This window comes from Phoenix dactylifera, chromosome 9 (genome assembly GCF_009389715.1).
Source record: "Phoenix dactylifera cultivar Barhee BC4 chromosome 9, palm_55x_up_171113_PBpolish2nd_filt_p, whole genome shotgun sequence".
Taxonomy (NCBI): domain Eukaryota; kingdom Viridiplantae; phylum Streptophyta; class Magnoliopsida; order Arecales; family Arecaceae; genus Phoenix; species Phoenix dactylifera.
In genome coordinates this window covers 22,240,405-22,257,470 of record NC_052400.1, presented here as the reverse complement: position 1 = coordinate 22,257,470, position 17,066 = coordinate 22,240,405, and the positions used below count along the sequence as shown (strand labels likewise).

General features: G+C 37.5%; 1 protein-coding gene across 1 annotated transcript; it reads left to right on the top strand.

Moving 5' to 3' along the window:
* The first annotated feature begins 3,823 nt into the window (after window positions 1-3,823).
* On the top strand, window positions 3,824-16,048 carry LOC103703948 (protein arginine N-methyltransferase PRMT10). Its single transcript, XM_008787044.3, has 8 exons — window positions 3,824-4,098; window positions 4,300-4,492; window positions 4,596-4,701; window positions 12,896-13,085; window positions 14,463-14,648; window positions 14,729-14,812; window positions 14,895-15,094; window positions 15,666-16,048. The coding sequence occupies exons 1-7, from the start codon at window positions 3,895-3,897 to the stop codon at window positions 15,069-15,071; spliced, it is 1,140 nt and encodes a 379-aa protein (XP_008785266.2). The 5' UTR covers window positions 3,824-3,894; the 3' UTR covers window positions 15,072-15,094; window positions 15,666-16,048.
* The last annotated feature ends 1,018 nt before the right edge of the window (window positions 16,049-17,066 follow it).

The window sequence follows — 17,066 nt, the reverse complement described above, 5'->3', positions numbered from 1 at the left end:
CATAGCGGTTATCCACGGTTAAGTAACTTCTCGTATCTTAGTATCTTGTCTTAGACTTGTGATTCTAGATATAAACTACCCAAACAAGGCATGGCCGGTTGTGCATATCAATATATAAACAACTCAATAAATCCTTGTCGATTCATTATAATTAGTTATTTTGGGTGTAAAGAGTATGACTTAATTGAATGGTCCAAAATTCCATCAGGAATAAATTCCTCCTTCTCATGTCGAGAAAAACAAGGACTGTATAATCAAACAATATATAAATGTATATGCATGAAACTTTCTATACGAGATCATATCTACTCGTCTCTAAGGCTGCAAATGGGTCGGGTCGACCCGAGACCTGATCCGGCCCGACCCGCGTAGACCCGACCCAATCTGAATTTTAGGATCCATGGGTTTCGGTCAGGTCCTAAAATTGGATCTGAATCATTTTATGGGTCGGATCTGGGTTTAGCGAGCGAATCTGATCCGACCCGAATGGACCCAGAGAGAGAGAGGGGAGGGGGAAGCAAAAGAGTTTTTTTTTTTTGTATGTGTGTGGGTCGTGTAGTCCGTCAGGATTCTCTCTCGATCTATTACACTGTTGATACCTCTGGTGTCTCGGTAGCTGGTTTTTTTTTTTCCTTCTGTTTTTTTTAACTCTTGCAGGGAGGAAGTGAGGGAACACTGAACTGAATATAGGCCATCTGGCCATGTGCCAGTTTTCTGCGATGGAATTGGATTTTGGAAGAAGGTCTAGGTTTTTTTTTTGTCCTCCTGAGAGGGGAGCAGGGAGACACCAAGTTCCGTCCAATCAGTCACATAGGGTGTGATATGAAATTTGGCTTGCAAACCGACTTAGTTAAAGTCATGGGTCATCAAGTCTTTCAAGTCATGGGTCACCCAGCACCTCATAATTACGATATGACCAAATTAGATTTGTCCAAATTTTTTTCCAAAAGCACAAAAAAATAGATCCAATTTGGATTCGAACCTGACCCGAACCCAACTCGGATCCGACCCGACCCGATCTTCACCCGGATCGGATCTGGATCCAAAATTAGAACTCGAACAAAAAATCGGATCGAATTGGGTCACCCAGGATCTGACCCGACTCGACCCATTTGCCTTCCTACTCATCTCAATTCTAAAGTCAATAACGGAGCATCAAAAATGAGAAAAATATTTGAAACTAAAAATTATATATTATAATAATCTTTAATCTTATGTATCATGTAAATACAAAAACGAGCGGATTTCATTGTCCCAATATGCTAAGATACAATGATAGATAGAGTATTGAAATTGAAAAGCACCTAATTGATCATGATCTACATATGTTATACTTTGTATAAAATAAACATTAATAGATTCTAATACTTGTATTATAACAAAATATGATCTTATGCCATTTTAATTATTCATTCTTGCGCTCATTTGACGTTTAGGTTAGAGCTCTTCAAAACTTGTTAACTTTTTATTTCTAGATGTTTGCAGTGATATAAAACATAGATCATTCATATGAATTTTTGATCAATGTCTCATTCTTGATTTTGAAATCAAGAGGAGTAGGCATACTCTCCTCACAAACAAAAGATAGTCTATCTCATAAATATATTAGAGTATGGGACGTGTGATGCATGTGGCGTAAAAACAAGGACATTGAAATGTGGTGGAAAATGCAAAGACAAATTTATGAGCTTTTAGAAGAGTTTATACTTGAAATGGTTTCTAGATGTTTACAATGGAACAATATTTTAGATATATAGAGCCGATGTAGATAGAGAAAGTGTGAAATGTCACACGCCCCAAAAAAAAGTATAAACGATGACAAATAATGCGCCTTAAGCACAAGATCTCTAGAGTCCATGCTATATATTAGAATAGATATAGACACACATACACAATAGCATGTAAGTAAGCATGATACATGTTTACTAAATTATAGATTAAATCAGAATAATAAATAATATTAAGCAATAAAAATAGAAAATAAAAATTAAAATAGAAAGTAGAATGAAGGTGGACAAAGTTGTTATTATATTATAATATAAATAATGGATTTGTACTAGGTAACATCATCCACCACCCATCAAGCTCTAACTTGAAAATTGGTAGCATCCCTTCTACCATTGATTCAGGCAACCTGAGCAATCAATCCGATATAACTAGCTATTTAAACAACTTAAAAGCAAACATTCCAAGTATATAATTGCAAAATGTCTGCGATTATTTATTCCGAGCGATGCTAGGGAGAGACCTGATCATAAGGCAATCAATCGACAACTATTTATGTCCCCAGATTGGAACGAGGCTGTCCAACCATTTCAAAAATTTGCCAAACTACGAGGCATATTCGAAGAAACATTAAGATGAACTCTACAGGAGGGATACTAGTATGACCAAGATAACATACATACATATCTCAAGAAACCAACATCATGCGGGAACTTCCTCCATGTCCCCCCCAACTAGCTTTTATGGTTCTTTCCTTAAGAGTTTGTTCTTTCTTTGAGAGAAAGTTAGGCCCGAGACATCATAACTTCAACTTTTGGCATAAAATTAAAATTATTGCTAATTTCGGGCTGAGAACACAGTATATGTCTAAATTAAGATTTAAGAAGTCGATACAAACAGGTTAAGAGGGTTAAATAATGGCTTTGTTATTATTAAAGCATGTAGCAAGCAGGTTTTACGTGGTAAGTCCGCAAATTCGATCGCATACTACGTTGTATGGATACATCTGCCGGTTATCGGGACTTAAGGGTTAATAATACCCAGGAAGGCTACTTCCGGTGTGCAGGCCGTTACCAACAAATCGCTCAGGAGATACCACTTTTTCTACATCATTGAATGGCATAATATATTTAATAAATTACTAAAACAATATTGTTACCAAGCATTTATTTCGATGATTGAGAATGCTTGCTTGATACGAAATCAGATGGTTTGAATTCAAGCTGGAACATAATTCGCTATCTTTTGTCATCCATAAGAATTATTTTTAGCCCATGGCTTTTTCTATATTACCGTCGAACTTACATTTAAGCTATAGCTTCAACATATTTGGAAAGCCCGCTAGAAATTGCCTTTTGTTGATAGCTTATGCAAAGGCTCTCATGGAGTTTTCCCATGAAGCCATAAATTCTATAAAGCCATTTTAGAATCGAAGTTATGGTTAGACATAACCATTATTTTTATGGTCAACATTTGATTTTGAAAATGGAAGCTCTTGGAGAATTAACTTGCTCTCTAGTATCTCTCTTATTTACTTGTACATAAACAAAAATTTTAAAAAATATCCTATGATGTGTACTGCATTATAACACGACAATACCGTGCCATACACATGTCGAACTAGAACTCAAGAGAATTGGAGATGTCCTGCCATACCGATTTCTATCTAGATATATCCATCCTGATATTTGCATAGTACTGATATAAAATTTGGTATTGATATTGTAAACTTTGCATTAATATACTTGGAACGTAAAAAAAAAAAAAAAGCCACATATCCCAAATATCTTGAAAAAAGAGGAAAAAAAAAAGATCTTCTATATCATGCTCCATCATCACATTAAAGGTTCTCAATGACATGGCAGCATGCAAGCGCAGCAAAGAAATCAACGAAAAAATTTGCCATAAAACGCGAGATTTGTTTCGTAATCTACCCGTAGGAAGTTCAATTCAAGCGAGCTAGCCCACCCATCCGTGGTCCGATGAGAATCCCACGGACTAGTTCGGTGGACCTCCAAATGGTTCCCCATTCCCGCCCACCGACCGAGAAGGGAACAAGCCCTAGGGGTCGGTCGATGCCATTATAAAAGGGCCTCTACTCCGCCTTACGCCCGCTTCCCGGCCCCCGCTCCTCCCTTCGCTCCCCTCTCTATTCCGTTCGCAGATCTCATGGCGTCGATGGCGAGCTTGGCGAACGGATCGTCGGATCCGTCTGCGGGCAGGGCCGCGGCCGTGGACAAGGGCGTGGACTACGCGAACTACTTCTGCACCTATGCCTTCCTCTACCACCAGAAGGAGATGCTTTCCGACCGTGTCCGGATGGACGCCTACCACAACGCCGTTTTCCAGAACAAGCACCACTTCCGCGGAAAGGTCCCACCCCTCTATCTTTCTTTCCCTCCCCTTCTTCTATCTGTTCTTCTTGTTCTGCTCTCTTTCTTGTATTCCCGAGTTTTAGCCTGAGTTGTTAAGATTCCTTGACCTAGGGTTTTCGTGTTTGTCCTGAAATTTTGCATCAATAAGTTGTGTTCTTGAAAATCTGGGTTTAATTTGGTGATTTGGTGGAACGCATAGGTTGTGCTGGATGTTGGCACGGGTAGCGGTATTCTTGCAATCTGGTGCGCGCAAGCTGGTGCGAAGAAGGTGTATGCTGTCGAAGCTACCAAGATGTCCGACCATGCCCGTGAGCTTGTTAAAGCGAACAATGTCGGTGACATTGTTGAAGTGGTCGAAAGTTCGATGGAAGATGTTGTCTTGCCTGAGAAAGGTCAGCGGTTACCCATACTGGCACTGCAAGAACTCAATAATCATCTTCATAATACATGACCATAAAATTTGGGTTGATCTTATGGGTTTGGTTCTGTCTACAGTTGATGTTATAATCTCGGAGTGGATGGGATATTTTCTTCTGCGGGAGTCGATGTTAGACTCCGTAATATGTGCACGTGACCGTTGGCTGAAACCCGATGGAATAATGTAAGCTGCCGATGCTCCGTCTCTCTCAGTGCACGTGAATTCTTATTTTCAGTTGTATTGGTGGTGTTTTTTTTTTTTTTTTCTATTCCAATTTTATGAACCAGGTCATTGCCATCTTCAGGCCATCCCTAAAAATACCACACATCTTATTTGTCTAAAGTACTGCACATGCAAGGAGTGTGAACACAAAACAAGTAAAAAAAGAGGAAAAAAAACTATGGTCCATGCAAGTCTAGAAAACACTATGTTATCTTTGGTGGGTCCATCATAAATCTGTGGGAGAATTTTCAAAGACAGTGGCTCAACCAATGATTGCTGGACTTGTAGAGATCTTTTCCCCGAACAATTTGTCAAAATATACCCACTTCGGCCCTTTTCACGTTTGTGGATATTTCAGTTCTCCAATATGGCTGGTTTATCATTAAACTTACATGACAAATATTGCTGTAGTGCTCCATTATCACTTATTCTAGTGAAAACATACCATAAGATCAGATATACTAGTGTAACCTTCAGTGTTATTTGCTGCTTGTATTCTATGGAGTTTTAGTTGCACTACTATGACACTTGCCATCACTTCAGCATGTAGCTCTGTGCTGAACAGAGAGGAATACTGAATTGGATCTTATAACCATTTCTCTTGATTATTTTCCCCCCATTTCCATACTATCTTTCTACAATTCTTTTTTTTCTTGTAAAAAGCTATCTAAGCTAAAATAGTTAAAATAAAGAGAGAAATATAGTAGGTCTTTTGATCTTCTTGCTATTTGATTATGCTTAGAGAGGACATCCTATGATGTTGTCATCATATGTTGTTCTAATTAGTAAATAATAGGATTTTAGTCTGAATAGACAACTTAGCCTTGTTTTATGAAAATTAAAAATTTGGTTGGGCATGGAGTGCAACTCTAGATCAAAGAAGGTTCCATATTGGAGGAATTGGACTGGTTGTTATTCTGACATCAACCCTTTAACAAATAGTGACAACTTGCATGGCTTAAAATTTTTGATGGGTAAAGTCTCTAAACATCGATACTAGAAACCTGGGTCAATTTCTGTCTTCATTCAAATAAAAGGTAGGGCCCTGCTTCTGCCTCTCCTACATTATTAGGGGAAAAAGATGATGGGCAAAGGTGGCAACCCTCTGCCTTTTATATTCTGACATCTCTCCTAATAATGCTATTACCAATCAGAGTGTGATAGTGGTTCTCATATGCTTGTGCTTCTCAATGCAGAAAGTAGCATTATAATGTGTGGAAGGGAAAATGTGCAAGTGGTCTTGGTGCTTATTGCTGAAAGGATAGTGAAGAAATTGGTAATCAGAAGTAAAAGAACGAAAAATTGAAATACATATGTTGGACTAAGGTCATAACAACAAATAATTGCACCATCAATGAAATAAATTGGTTCAATTTAATGATTTTGTGTATAATTTCTTGATTCAAATCCAAAATTTTAGCTCTATTCTAGATTAAGTTGTATTCTAGATTAAGTTGTTGGCTTCCGTGGCGACCTTAAATTTTGACATCATAATGAATTTTTTGTAAACTAACAACTGAACTCAACCCAACCAAGCCTTAATCCTAAACCACTTAGGGTCAGTTGTATGAATTTGTTGTACAACTAACATGCCAAAAATAGATTCCTAAACTACACCTGTTGTTGATCCAATAGGCTTGGTTGCTGTTCAAAGATCATATTTCATTAGTTTGGGGAGCAACTTCATTATAAGAATCTTCAACCATTTTTTAGAGAGAGAAAGGAAAGAAAAACTAACTTAATTGTGCCTCAAGCAGAGACAATTTAAAAACATCAGAATACTCGTGGAAAACTGTGGGGTGGCACATGGCTTGAATTAAGAAGTTCATGCGAAGTGCCCATTTTATGCTTTATATTTTGTTATTGGATGTGGTTGTTTCAATCAAGATTCAAATGTTGCTCCAAGGTTCGCCATCTCGATGTCGAAGCCTGTACCAGTAAAATCTTGGTACAGTGTCAGTACGCCCAATATAGAAATCGATTTTGGCATATTGAGTACCCATACCAGTTCGATACTATATGCCTAGTACGCATTAGTACTGACGGATACGGTGTACCATGATTGCCACAGTTGAAGGATATGAAATTTCACAAAATAGATGGAAAATGTATATTTAAAATGAATAGAGATGTAGGTAGTAAAGGGCCATTGATAAATATCAGTTTAAGTGTAGTGGAGGGAATAGGGCCTGGAATGAGAAAGTGTTTATAATGATAGTGATACTTTCAATTAAATGCTCACAAAAATAATGTGAAAAATTGTTCAAGGATAAGATGTTGCAATATGCAAGAAAATTGTTTGAGCATGGGGGTAAAAGAGAAGTACTACAAGTAGAAAGAGGAATTAAGAAGTGCTTGCAAGAGTGCATATTAAACAAGGTCTTATTTGGTGTGCGGAAAGAATTTTACCTCACGGTAATATTTTTTCTAGAAAGCTGATGCCTAGATATATGATATTTGGAAAAATGATTTTTGTATGTTTGGTTGACTATACGAAAGTGATATAGGAAACACACTTTTCAAAATGACTTATGTTTGGTCGAGTATCTACTTTTTTGAAAAGTTGTGTAAAATACCTATTATGCCCTTAATAAAATTATATAAAATACCTATAAAACATCACATGCATAATTTTTAATTGCTATTTTTAAATTTTTAAAAAATAAAAATATTTTTAAATATTTAAAAATAGGTACTAAATTTTTTTATTGGGTTGAGTTTTTAGAGTTCTAACAATTTTTAATAGTTAGATAAGTTCTTTATATTGCGGTAATTTTTAATAGTTTAAGATTAACTATTAAAAATAGCTATTAAGAATATCATGATGGCTTATGGGTATTTCTGGGAAAAAAATTACCACAATTTTCAGCTTGTAAGAAAGTGGCCTTTTCGTATCTCGCATGGTTTTTTCTTTTCCATGAAATGTGGGAAACTTATTTTCATAGAAAAGCTACTTTTTTATCTCTCTTCTTTGAAACCTCCACCAAACATGAGGCACGTGAACCAAACGAGTCCAAAAGAAAACAAGAACTTTACTATGTTAGCCTCATGCTGCACTACCTGCCATTTCTTTCAGCAACTTATTCTTTAATCCATTGAAGTTCAATACATGGGTCAATCCATGTTGCAAAGATCAGGTGGAGAAAATGAAAGATAGTGCATCTACTTCAAGAAAAGAAGGCTAATTTTCTTTTTGATATTTTTCCCTTGAAAGAGAGAGCGAATACATAGTTTTTTTTTTTCCCATAGTTATCTTTGTTAACTATTTTTGTCTAGTAATTAAACACCAGGCTCTGTGTGGGAGGATCTATTGGTGACGCATGACAAGGTTTGCCGAACCGAACCAATCAGCGACTGGCATATTTCAACCTTTTAAAATAGTTCAACCCCCCTCCCTCCTTGGGACTTGGTTCCGATGCTCTCCCCTCCCCTTGTGCCTCGGTTATGCTTTCTCTCCACCTGTCGACTCGATTCCAAACCCTTGCTTGCGAACATTGCTCCCCCTTCCCTTGCTACTCACGAAGGTCCCCATCCCCTTTGGCCGCCGCTCCATCCCACCCTCTCCCCCCTCTCTTCCACTCTATCCTTTGCGGAACAAGGAAGAAAGGGAACGAAGCAAAGGATCGCAATTGCGATCCTCTATTTTGGAACTCTTTTTTATTTTAAATTTAAATTTGAAGTTAGCAAACCATATGCTAACTTTTTTCTGGTGAAGTCAGCAAACCGTCTGCCGACTTTTATTTGAAATTTGAAAATTAAAAAGAGATTGAACATTTGGAAATGGTACGGTACGGTCCATACCATGCCAAACCGATCATCGACCGGTATCTCACATAGTAGTTTTTTTGCATTTGTGCATGCTCAAAATTATTTTTTTTACTTTTTAAATGAAAACTCCAATTTTTGAGTCTAGGCATGATTTGAAGATGCTCCACGCTTTTCTTTCCACACTAGCTCTTATATATCCTTGAGTAAATAAAATACATGACTCTTATACTTCATGCTATAAAAGCTCACGCTTTGCCTTATTGACTTAGATGCCACAATTCATTCATGTGTTCTTTTATATTTAGGAAAAATATACTTCGGTTCCCTCAAGTTTTGGCAAGAAGCACTTACCCTCTGTTCGTTGTGAAGGATTGATTGAAGGAAGAATGGATAGGGGAGGAAGGATGGATGAGGGAGAGGTGGATGGATAAGGATGAGGGAGAGATGGATGGGTTATCCATCCATCCTCCCATGTATTTGGTGAAATTGGAAGGATGGATGGGAATGATTCCTTTCTCTGTTTGGTATGGGAGGAATGAAAGAAAAAATGGATGATATTTGTATAACATATTTACTAAATTATCCTTTGATAAAAAAGTATTATTATTAATATCAATTTATAAAGATATAGAGCAATATATAAACTTATAATCTTTATAATTTACAATTATATAAAAATATAATTATTTAATTATAATTAATTTAATTTTAATTTTAAAATTAATTATGTATGAATTATTTTATATATATATTAATTATATAAATAACTAATTAATTTATAAGTTAATTTAAATAGTTAATTAATTTTATATAAATACTTAACTAAAAATAGTGAATATAAATAAAAAATAGAAGATAATTCTAATTATTTACTTATAATTATGAAAATTGTGTACTAAAATTAAAATAATTAGTAATAAAATTTAATGGTATAGGGTTAATAGTAGTGGTAAAATAAAAACATAAATAAAACGAATAAAAAGTAAAGAAGTGTTAAGATTTTATCAAAAAATCAATGAGGGGTAATTTTGTTAACATAGTAATCCACCCCTCACATACTCCATCCATCCTTGCATCCTTCTAATTTGGAAGGATGCAAATTGGTGGGCTCGGATGAATAGGCAATCCCTCCTTTTCATCTATCCTTCCTAAAAATTTTTGAACCAAACGGTGGATGGAGGCCATCCATTCTTCCAACTTCATCCATCCTTCCACTTATGACCCCAACCAAACACAGGGTTAGCCACCAATGTTTTAAAAAGTGTCAATAGCGTCCAAAAATTATTTTGTTGTGTCAATGTAGTCCAGCTCTCCATCTCCCTTTGACAGTATTATCACATGACTATCACGTGATAACTAACTACCCTATTATTCCAAAATACCCCTATCCCTTAATGTATAAAAGATGTTTTAAGTATTCAATTTCATGCTCTACAACTCTAAATTCCCACCCAACCCAAGAAACTTGAATCAGCAATCATGAAAAATCTAATTTTTTCATTAGAAATGAAGAAATCTGATTTTTTTAAATCATAAAAAAGACACCATTTTGATTGGATTTAGGTGGTGGTTACTTCTTGGCAAGAATCATGTTGGAGGTGATGACGAACCCAATGCCGGTGATGTTCTCAAGGCGAGGTTGTTCAAGAAGCCAATGGCACCAGAAGGGTGCTAATGAGGAAGCAAAGGGATCATTTGAGGGTGATGTAGTGGAAGATGAGTTAAGCGGCCGTGGATCTATTAGTCCTACTGGAAGAAATTATTCTTGATGAGCTCATAGCCAAGGATCTCAACTGGACATGTGGAAGGCAAATATGCCACATGGAAGGCGGCGTTGGATGCTAATAGCCGGAGGTTGATGTGGTGCTGCTTGTTGAGCCATGCCTCCTCCACCACCACCATCATTGTGACTCTTTTCCTTGTCTCCTCAAGCATCTCCTTAAGTCTAGAGTCATTGTTGTCACCATCTCATCGATGGTTGGATGGAGATCATGAACTATTGTTGCTTGTGCCTCTCCGTTTCTCCCCCTTCCAAGATAGTAGTAACTCATTATTACTTGCTCTTATTATTTGAGGTGGCATCGAAAAGAGTGGGTTATTCCCCTCAACCCCACTCTAGCACTTACCATTCCACCACCCTTTAGTATCTAGCATTCTTGTCCCATTGCAGCAACTCCCTAGTTGCTTTCTGTGAAATTCTTCACTCCCTTGCCTCTCCCATCTCGGGGAAAAGAGAATTCCCTTATAGGCATGCATGCTTTCCAATCAAATTTGCATTGATTCCATCACACAATTTAAATAACCCCAAATAAAAGAAACCCACCAAGTTAGGAATCAGCAAAATATCAGGCAATTCAACTACTGATTCCTAGCAATGCCTTGGATTGGATTGTATTCAAAGAATTTGCCACATCTTGTGAAATATGGTCAATCATCTTATATCCAACATGTTCATCGAAACAAGCTAGAAATCAGTGCAATAGCAAAGAGATAGGAGAGCTTACATCGGGCCTAGTGGCATGGTACTTGTTGGGGTAAGCCATGGCACGAATTCCATCTTAGCTCCCTCCAAGTGCGTGGGTAGCAAGGCAATGACCTAGCGGGCGGGTTTGGTGGGGATGAGGGAGAGGCAACATTATGGGGAATTGGCATTGGGGATAGAGAGTAGAAATGAAAAAGAAGGGCATGTGGGGTTGCACATGCAGTTGCTATTGTGCCTTGGGCGTATGGGGCAAGGGAGCGGTTGGAAGAAGGGCATGGTGAGGTCGGCAATGGCCGTTGTGTGGCCACAAATTATGACATAGCCAGTCTCATCTGGGCGGCAGGTTCCGCGAGACGATGGAGCCATTGAATTAGTTGATATAGAGCATAGGAAAGGGGCAAGGTGGTTGGGGAGGATGATGGTGAAGGCAATTTGGTGGGGTTGAGGGGAGTTGGGCCATAGGCAAAGGATTGAGGGGTACTTCAATCACCCCCATGAAGGGTTCATTCGAGTGAGAGATGGAGTTAGTTGTTTTTTTTTCCTTAATAGTCATTAAATAGAGGGCATTTGAGTCTCTTGAGCATGTCTGTTAATAGCATCAGGGAGTAGATAACGGGCCGGATTGTATTGTCATAATAAATAAATTTTGGAGGCAAATTGACACTTTTTAAAGTTTTGGTGACTAAGTATTTCTCACGGAAACTTGAGGGGGTCAAAGTGTATTTTTCTTTATACTTGGATAAGGGATCAAAGGTCTCTTTGTGACTTCGTACATGACATTACTGACAAAAAATTGTTATGCTTCATGTTATCTATATTGAAATTGATTTTACCATGATCTTTGCTTTGTAAAAGGGACCTGGATAATATTAGTGGTAATACAGTTAACCTCCTTATTTTTTCTATATATGCTGCCAATAAACCTAGGTCCATGAAAAAAAAGCTAAGAATAAGAGCTTAGAAATCAATCACTTATTGAGTGTTTTCCTTCAATTAGCCTATTCCTGCTTGTACTGTAGTTGAAAGCAAGGAGAATCATATGAGCTACAACATTGATTGTAATAACCTAGGACCTCATCTAAAAAGGCTAGCCAGAAAGTGTTATTTGGATTTTTTGGCCTTGTATAAATACTCAAGATCTACCTAGTGCATAGCCTATGTGGGACTAAACATATGCCCGTGTAAGTCCTCACATACTTTCTCCATTTAAGCCTTAGTGTCCTTGCCAGGCTAAGGGTCCAAATCTATTCAAATCCAATCACAGATACTACAAATTCAATCACAAACATCGTGATCAGCCATGGTTAATCCAAACGGATCTGTGCTGTAGTGTTCTCTAGTCTACATAGCTACCATTTGTCACGACCCAATTCCTCATCCAAAAAAGCTAGCTGGAAGGTATTAATTGAGTTTCTTGGCTCTGTATAAGTACTCAAAACCTACCTGGTGTATGCTGATATGGGACTAAACACATGCCCGCTCAAGTCCTTACATTGATGATATGTTTAAGTGTTTGGAAAGAATGATTCGTCAAATCTTGTTTTTGTACTAAAAATTATTAATGTTTTAGTGGATGGTATCAAGAGAATCCCAATTTCTATAGAAGTGAATTTAATGTGATCGTGAGGGCTAGATAGCAATGTTTTATTTGTTATGCCATTCCGGTGAAGGTGATGTTGGGTTTTTTCAATAGTGGAGTTGGGCATTATTATGTATCTGTGTGAAGTTGTGCTTTCACATTCTTGGTCATTGGGGCTATTGTTATAGCATGATTTTTTATACATAGAGTTTTGACTGCGAGTACTTTTAGTCTTACTTTGACATATGGATGTTGAATTGGTATCGCAGTTGACAAACACTCTTAATACGGTTGCACCTGATTTGAGAGGTCTTTCCTTTTTTCAGGTACCCCAGTCATGCTCGTATGTGGATAGCACCGATCAGATCTGGTTTAGGAGATCAGAAAATGAACGACTTGGAATGTGCAATGAATGACTGGTATAATTTTGTCGAGGAGACTGAAACACATTATGGGGTTAATATGAATGTTCTGACGAAACCTTACCATGCAGAGCATGAGAAGTACTATCTAAAGGTGCACACTATGTTTTGCATTTGCTTTGAATCTTCTCATAAATAATACTGCTCTAAATGTGGTATATGCACTCACCTTGCTGGTGAGGAAAGATACCTCTTAATTGTGGCCTTCATTTTTAAAACTATAAATATTTTATGTTTGCAAGAATGTGGTTTTGCTACTTTTCATACAATTAGATGTTCTGAGAATGCATGGGGCGAGGGTGGGATTGTTGTACTATGAATTTATTTACCCTGTATTGGTGGGTTCTGGGTTCAGTGAAAATCTGAAAAATCATTAGATGTCTTAAATCCAGAGGAATGCTATCTGATTGATGTTTATTGCATGCATGTGCGACAAATTCTTTTGTATTTAGTTTACATTGTTATAACTTTCTGATTCTCAAAAGGTTTTTGTGGTCGCATACTGGTTGGGATCATAGGAGATGACTGCAATATAGAAAATGTTGACTCCTTCCATATGAATGGCCTTGCTTTGTGGTGAGGATCTGACAGTCCCTGACCAGATGGGTGGTTAGTGTATGATGAAAATCTGCAGTATGAATCCAATATGCAAGAATTTTCCATTTTATTGCCCGAATGCATGTATATGTGTAAACACACCTGACATAACCAGCAAACCTTGCATCTTCTATATGGGTATGAACGTAGTCATGGTATGCATATTATTGGTATTGTTTACATTGCAAAATGTATCTATATTTGATTTTTTTTCCTCTTAAAATTTCTTTATATGGGCACAAATGTCTGTCACTTGGGGCAACTCGGGAAGTGGGCACTCGACATCCGTGCCAGCTAAGCAATGCTGGACTAAAGGATTTGATGGGCATAATTAAGCACTAATTCTAAGGTTCAATTTTGGATGACTTACCCATTGGGCAGGGAAAAACTGTTTTTTGTCTGTTGTCTGTGTACTTTTTCACTTTCCAGGTAGTGTCAATATTATGGCGAACATTTTGGCGCCAAATGTGGATGGTGTGCATGCCTTTTAGGACAATTTATTTTATGCTTGATATATGTTTCTTATTCCTCATCTGGTCTCTGGTTAGGTGTCTCTTTATTGTCTTTGATATATATGAGACTCTCTTAAGAAGTTGGTGGAGCAACTCAGCAGTTGGAAGAGAGAAGCTAAATCTTAGCAGGAGATTTGCTCCATTAAGTTTTTTCTCTGAGTCCATGAACTCCAGCTTTGTTTAGGTGGCCAATGCAGCAGTTCTAATATGGAATTATCTCTTTGTTGGTTGTTTTGATTCTTTGACCCTCAGGGCCTTCACTTGTTTTTCCATATTCTGTTTTTTTTTAACTCGTTTTTATGGTTATTTTAATATCATTTTGTTGTCCATATGCTCACTCTGTATAGATAATATGTTTCCAGACATCATCATGGAGCAACCTTCATCCGAATCAAGTGATAGGAACCCCTTCTATCATCAAGGAAATTGATTGTCTGATGGCCACTGTGGATGAAATTCGTAATGTTACTTCAAAATTTTCATTGTCAATCAATATGGACAGGACAAGACTATCTGGATTTGCTGGGTGGTTTGATGTCCATTTTCGAGTATGTTTCCTTTTTCTAATAAATTATGTATTGTTTATGTTAAAGGTTACTGACACTTTTTGGTTGATTGAACTGTTCAGGGTAGTGTGCAGAACCCGGCGATGCATGAAATTGAGTTGACCACTGCTCCCAGCGTAGACAATACAACACATTGGGGCCAACAGGTGGATGCTCATCAAATCTCTACTGCTCTCAATGTTTCTTATTAAAAGAACATTCACAAGTATTTTCTCGTTGTGTGACCAGGTATTCTTGTTGCATCCTCCTCCTAGAGTTCATGAAGGGGATAGAGTGATGATCTCTTTTTTGATGACCCGCTCTAAAGAGAATCACCGGTTGATGGATGTGGACTTTACCTACGAACTACAGCATTCATCTGGGAAGTGGCTTCCTCCTGTCACTTCCAAGTTCTATATAGAATGAGGAGACCTGTGGCAACAATACAGGTATATCATCGCTTCTGTTATGTAACAAGAACAAGCATAATTTTGTAATCATCTACCCAATCGGACACAAAACACCCATTTATTGTCAACCAATTTTTCCTGGCTGCCAACATAGTTTGACATGTCTCAGATAGTACATTTGTCATCCACAAACCACACTTCTGTATTTGATTCCCTATGCAATATCGAGCCCTCTTTTGTTTCTCTGCCAAATTTGTTAACCATATTTTCCTATTATGCTATATTAAATTTGGACATAAATCATCTCCCTTCCTCCCTGCCTCCGTGTGTGTGTGTGTGTGTGTGTGTGTGTGTGTGAGAGAGAGAGAGAGAGAGAGAGAGAGAGAGAGGCAAATATGCCTGGTGTGCATGAACACAGCTCAAGAAAATTACCATTTTGGTGCTTCCCTTTGCCTTCAAATCATATATAATTACTGTATGTGTGAATGTTCTATCACAGTCTGAATCAATGTTTGGGTTAACTTGGATGGATTCAGTTCTTCATTCTCAGCTGCTACCTCTTTTTTTTTTCTGAAAAATAAATTCTTAATCTTGATTTTCTGCATTGCAGGGTTGGTGGGCAAGGGAATGTCATTAGATCTTGTTGGTTATCTGGACTGCCAATCTAAGCAGTGGGGTCATATATGCTCGATATTTTTCCCGTAAAGAGAAGCCATTTCATTTCGGAATGGCAAATGCAGTGATTGCTTGCAATTTTGTTAGCATTTGCAGTGTTCCTTCAGGATCTAGTATTCTGTTAGTTTATTAAGAGATTTTTTTTGTATGATACATGGATATAATTTTTTTTTCCAAAAAAGTCTTATGTTTTATTGCTAGAACTGTGCACGTGGACTTGCCTGCGTCGTAATCTCCAACATTTTGCTAAAGTTGATCTTGTAATAGCACCACATATCATTGATTTAAGTTTGTAATTTCAATGAATGCTTGCATAAATTTGTGTGGCCAGTAAGTTAAAAATAGGACTTTTGGTGTAATCTCCAACATCTTGCACCTACCAAAAGAATCTCCCACCTTGCTGATTTTGTAAGAGCCTCACCGATCATGGATTTGAACTTATAATTTCAATTATGATATCTCCACCTTGCTGATGAAAGCGATGTCGTGCTTTGCACAAAATTTTCCAATCTAACGTATATTTGCTCGACTGGTTGCTCGCACTTTTCAATGAGCTGTTTTCCTTGACTGGAGATCAACATTCAGCAACAAGGTGATGTTCACCGGTTGTTGTAATCGCTCTTTGTACTTGCACCAATATGATTGGAAGCATGCGAGATTGGATTGTGAACCTTCTGTCAAGGTGCTGGGTGTTGAATAATACTAAAACAGGTCATGTATCTTAGAGACTAATCTTTTTAAGACTTTCACCGGATTTTTGCATTTTTGCGATATCTTGGCATAATAGAATTTATGGGAAACTCAAGATTCAATAAATAGTTGGTATTTTAACTTTTAAATTTAAAATCAATGGTAAAGATATGAAGTTTGAACTAAAACCGAGAAACCAAATCATTATCAAGAAATTTTATTGTCTTAAGCAAATGAGCGGAAATAAAATGGAGAAGAGGATATTCGTACAAGTATTGTTCTTGAGGGTTCCATTGGTATTTAATTTATCAAGTCGTTACCTTCTTGACCACTCCGCCAGTGCCGTCTCCCTTAGGTAACCAACCTAACTAGGTACGTCACTTAGTGGGATCAACCTGATTTAGCCAACCTATCCTGCCTATAAACAGTGTCAAGGGGACCGGTTTAGGGAGGAAAGGAAAGATTATGGGGAGGAGGAGGAGAAGAAAAAGAAGAAGAAGGGGAACTTGGATAGGCTGTTGTGGATTTCACCGGCCTTAAACAATGAGTCTTTGTCACCTAAAAAAAAAAATCCTTGCATTAGTATGATGGTGAAGTTTACAAGGTTAGATCACCATCATGTGGAATGACCTTGTTGTTTGGTGCT